The sequence below is a fragment of the Sinocyclocheilus anshuiensis genome, unplaced genomic scaffold (assembly GCF_001515605.1).
Source record: "Sinocyclocheilus anshuiensis isolate Anshui unplaced genomic scaffold, SAMN03320099.WGS_v1.1 scaffold2480, whole genome shotgun sequence".
Lineage (NCBI taxonomy): Eukaryota > Metazoa > Chordata > Actinopteri > Cypriniformes > Cyprinidae > Sinocyclocheilus > Sinocyclocheilus anshuiensis.
Window position 1 is genome coordinate 223,203 of NW_015547769.1, and position 5,535 is coordinate 228,737.

At 38.3% G+C, this 5,535-nt stretch overlaps 1 protein-coding gene across 5 annotated transcripts in view; it reads left to right on the forward strand.

Annotated features, from left to right (window-relative positions):
- Positions 1-5,535, forward strand: part of LOC107704562 (centrosomal protein of 95 kDa) — a 201,714-nt gene that overhangs the window by 125,141 nt on the left and 71,038 nt on the right. For 4 of the 5 annotated variants that reach the window (XM_016507516.1, XM_016507517.1, XM_016507518.1 and 1 more), the window contains 4 exons: positions 319-418; positions 501-637; positions 817-900; positions 2,428-2,554. In XM_016507516.1, coding sequence (XP_016363002.1) covers positions 319-418; positions 501-637; positions 817-900; positions 2,428-2,554 — 448 coding nt within the window. The remainder of the gene's footprint in view (positions 1-318; positions 419-500; positions 638-816; positions 901-2,427; positions 2,555-5,535) is intronic. The other variant, XM_016507520.1, reaches the window with a different exon arrangement.

Genomic DNA, 5,535 nt, shown 5'->3' on the forward strand with positions numbered 1-5,535 from the left:
TATGCACCAAGAGCTTGTAACACTCCAAAGAGAAAGGAAAAATTTAAATCGCATCATATGACCCCTTTAAAGCGATTGAACCCCGATAATTGCTGCTTGCAGCTATATATATATTTTTTTGTCCGTTTTAGTCTTTGTTGTTGTTGTTGTTGTTGTGTGGAAATGTCTAATTTTGTATTACATTTTGCATTACGCAAGCTTGGAGCAACATTGAGACAAGTAAATGATAATGAATTTCAGTCTCTAGTGTTCTAGTGCTGCTATGCTGCATGTATACTGTACAATAAATATGTTAGTTAAGTTGGCTTTGTGGTGCAGATGTTGAAGCGTGCTCTGAGTGAAATTGGGGAGATGTGTGAGCCAGGAGAGGAAGATAAACAGTCTCATCATAGCGACAGCATCATGGAGTGTGTCATAAGTATGTCAAGTATGTCCTCACACACCACTGCCAACAAGTGACTGTACACCAGACAACTAAACAGGCTTGTGTTTTTATCCAGGTTCATGCCATTCCAGTGCTCATGCACACTCATTGCCCCCCTTCCCTTCACCTGTACAGCACTCTATCCAGCAAGATGCTCTGATCAGAGACTCATGCAATGCCAGTCATAGCCAGCAACAGCACAGAAACACCCAGGTACATCCCACACACCACACCAGAATCAGAATTAGCTTTATTCGCCAAGTGTATGCAAACACACAAGGAATTTGTTGTGGTTTTTTAGAAGCTCTTGATCTGCATACACTTTTAAACATTCATATCCCAACAGCCTGATCATGTGGACTGTGTTTTTGATTTTGTGTGTGTGTGTGTAGTTCACAGAATCAGATGAACTGAAGCAATTAGTGCAGCAGGAGCAAACAGATATGACCACTGAGAGACTCAATGCTCAGAAAACGGTCAGTGATGTTTATCTCTCATTTTTGGTGGATTATGTTTTATGATGCAAGCAAGAGTTATTTTGTATTGTGTCTTTATCATGATATTACAGTGCTTTGTAATGTGTTTGTACTGTATTGAAATTCCTAATTTTAATTCTTCTCTACAGTATAATTCAAAATACAGTACTATGCAAAATTTTTAAGGCCCTTTCACACATTCAGATGTCAGATTCCAGAATATTTGTTCCAGTAATTGTTTTGAGATTGTTTGATTATTTTTATTTACACTGCCAGAGCTTCCTTGTGTTCTGTACTGTCCTTCATCATTAATCTTGTGGTTTATTATATCATCTGCATGGATGGTAAGTCCTGTTGGCTTCCATAGTATTTTTGTTTGTTTGTTTGTTTTGAATGTGACAGTATGTCCTTCGACCACGAATAAGAGGTGAGTTTCCTGGTCATGGGCTCTGGCTGAGTGAGGGGAGCACCATGCCCAGGTGAGCTCGTCATGTAGCTCGAGAAAGAATAGCACCGGGGGGGGGCTGATTGGTGGCCCACATGCAGATAGGAGCCACCCATCCACTTCTTCGTAGGCTGTTTTGGGGCTGACCATTCCAGGCCCATATCAGCCACGGCATCCGAGAGGATATTCAGAATTTCCTCATCAAGAGGGGTCACTGGAGGAGCACTCTCATCCATCGGAGCCTCTGACCAAGCACCTGGGTCAGAGGCAGTGGTTGACATGGCATCCTCCTCCCTGGTTCCAAAGGAGATTGAGGGAGCCTCCCCGATCACAGCTCAACGGCGACTGGAGGGTGAGGCACAACAGTGGGTGAAGACTGCAGCAAGTCTTGCATGGAGAGTCTTGATCGGCAGATCCCCACAGAAACGACAATCAGATTTCTCCATCGCTGCCTCGGCATGGACGTGGCCCAAGCACAGAACACACTCCTCATGCGAGTCTGGTAGCTCGATGGGCCCACCACACTAATTGAGGGCCATTGGCTATTGCAGGTGCAATAGCATGATTCAATCAGGCTTCAGCATTTTCGGAGAAAGGGAGTTTTCACAATGTTGAGAGTCCGACCTCAAAAGGGAACCCCAAAAGCTAATAATCAAGAGGAAAAAAATGCAGCAAACTGAAAAGACCAAGCGTTGTGTTATTCTTCTGTTGTCTGAAAAAAGAACATGAAGGAAATTTTACAGCTCATTCAGTCAAACTGACATTTTTTGTAGTGCAATTTTGATTTAAATGTATTTTTTTTCGTCTTTTTGTGTCCAGCTTACCTAAACCAGAAGTGCCTACCATAATAATTTAAAATGCAGTAAGCTCATTAGGAAAGTGGTGGCTACATAACAAATATGGCATTGTGCTGTTTTTTTTTTTTTATCTGATATGCAAGTGAGTGCTGAGTGTCATGATAATTTAAAGCATCTCGTTCATTTAAACAAAGCCAAAGCTGAAAACTTTAAGAATACTCAAAGATGTAGAAATGTAGTTATTATTAATGTTTTATGTTGTTACTGTTTTATGTGTTTGTGTAGGAGCTTGAATACCACCAGGCAGTGTGTAGAAAAGCTCCTTCTGTTCACAGATCCTGCACCAAGTCACCTTGCTCTCGATCCTCCAGAACTAAACTCCAACACACAGCCAGAAAAGAGATACATTCTGGTAAGACAGCAACCAGTGACAGAGCGCGCGCACACACACACACACACACACACACACACACACACACACACACACTGGCATATACTGCATGGTGTACAGGGACTCTTCTATAAGGTAAATAGGTAAATTTAGCTCAAGGGGAACTAATTATTTTATTTATAGGGAATTTTGACAGAATAATTTTTTTACGGCTGATCAGTTGAATTGCTGTAACTATCAACTATGCAACAGATATTAATATCCAAAATATAGTGAAAACACTATTTATTAGTGCGGTAACAAGATTGACAGTTTAAACATTAATTTGTAAGCACACAACACAAGACACTTTTCTTTAAATACAAACAAGACTTTACTGGACAAATATATGCAATTTCTTAGACCTTAAACTGTTCCTTAAGCAATTCCCTAAACAAACCATACATTTTTTAATTTAACCCTAGGATTGACTTTTCAATGAGGCTATGAAACTTTATATTAAATGCACCAGTTCAGCTGATTATTCATTGATTTGCTGACGGTCTGGAACAATCTGGAGTGATGTCTTGGGAAGACAACCACGATGGGCATTGGCTGAAGGATAGATGAGGAGTCTCATAGGCTGGTTAAGGTTTGATGCGGTCAAAGACAAAGTCGGATACAGCTTTGCGCCAACTTAAAAAATGAGACTTTCAACGGAAAAGAAAAGAAACTACATAAAAGAAAGAAAGAAAAAAAGTGTGTGACAAGACTAGATGGCTTATCTCCTCATGATGGTAGAGAAGCAGCAATCAAGCAAGACAAAAGCACCCGAAAGCCAAAAAAACAAGAAAAAATGTTTGTGTCATGTAGGGATGGGTGATAAAACGATATCATATTGAGATCATGATTAAAAATGATTGCGATGATAAGCTCTGGACATTTTTACTCTATATGTATTAATCTAACGGTCTATCACACATGAGAAATAAAGGCAACAGCAGCAATCAGTGCATGCCGCTAATAAGTCTGCATGTTCTGCATGCCTCTGTGTGATTGAATGGCATGGTTTAGGAATTAGTTTTAGAAGGGTAGATGGAGTAATGTAATTTTACCACAGGACGTCTGTAATATCAATGGCCAATTCGCACTGGATAAGAAATCTCAGTAAAACTATCAGAAGTGGGAGGGGTAACTCGATTTACACACCCGCCATCACATCCCTGTCGTCATGTGTGTGCCATATTGCTTCCTGTGCGTACTATGTACTACCAACTAGAATGAAATTGAATGATTATTCGAGCACTTTCATACTTGAAAAACTGTGGAAAACTATTTTAAACGCTAAATTATGGAATATTTATGTACATATTTACAGCTGGTCTATTTGCACAGGATTAGCATTACCTGAGGTAATTTTTCCGGACCTTTTTACAGAAGATAAAATTCTCCATAATCTTTACTGACATTAGCTGGGTTTCCATCCAAAGTTGCGAATTTAATTTATGTGCAAAACTGGAATATCGTAAAAAGCACATGCTCTGGAATTTGATATACTCCTCTGAGGATTTCCAACCAATTGCCATCAAACTCTGTGAACATGATTTCAAGACATTGGGGATGCTAAATTGCGAAGAGATTTTTGATATCTCGAACGGTTTGCCCCGTGGCGAGGCGATGAAGTTATGGCAAGAAATGAGAAAAAGGAAGTGTCTAATAACATGCACATACATTGTCTGATTTTGATCAAACTTCAGGGGTTTGTTCGTTGTATGATGCCGATCGCATAGATGTGACTATTAGGAGTCAAAGTTATAGCTCCACCAACTGGCAGCAGGAAGTGTCATTTTCAAAATACTTTGAATTCAGCATCTTATTTTTACTCAATGTGCTTCAGACTTCATCAGAATAATGTCAAAACACAGCCGATGTAAAACTGTTGAGGGAATATTAATATCTAAAATACTGTTGCCATGGCAATGTTTCAAACTTGAACTTTTAAACATCTCTTTAATCACCAGAAAAAAATAATCAGTATTTTTGTTGTTGTTGTTTTTGCATTATTGTATTACAGCTAAAGAAATGTCTTAGGCCTTATCCTTTTCTGTCAGTTTTAGGGACAAAAAAGTCCTAGAACCAGTTAATTTGTAGGGCACTGACAACATATCTTTATATAATTATGTTAATAATTATGTTAATTAGAACATAAAAAAATATCTAACGATACATAAACGTGGACTTATATATTTTTGTGCTGCAAATAATAATTTGACACTCATTTGATACTGACCCCCGTGGCGAGGCGATGAAGTTATGGCAAGAAATGAGAAAAAGGAAGTGTCTAATAACATGCACATACATTGTCTGATTTTGATCAAACTTCAGGGGTTTGTTCGTTGTATGATGCCGATCGCATAGATGTGACTATTAGGAGTCAAAGTCATAGCGCCACCAACTGACAGCAGGAAGTGTGTCATTTTCAAAATGCTTTTAATTCATCATCTTATTTTTACCCAATTTGCTTCAAACTTCTTCAGAATAATTTCAAAACACGGCCGATGTAAAACTGGTGAGGTGATATTGATATCTGAAATATTGTTGCCATGGCAACGTGTCAAACTTGAATATTTTTTCCAGTAATTTTGAGGCAGATAACATGCTTAGAATTTCTTGAAACTCAACACTCATATCAGTATTAATGATAGATAGACACTGGCAAAAGCTCGTGCTGCAAATAATAATTTGACACTCATTTGATACTGACCTATGACATTATGTGACATGACATTCATCTGAATTTACATCATCTCATGAATGTAACAGTAAAACAGTTCAGCTCACAGATGAAGACTAAGCTGTAATGCAGGCCAAAATATTTCACGAATATTATAGATCAATAAAATAGTTAACAAATGCTTATAAACAATTAAAGGTTTTGGTAACACTTTCAAATAAGGTCTCATTTGTTAACATTAGTAAATGCATTTACTAACATGAACTAACAATGAACAATATATTTTCAC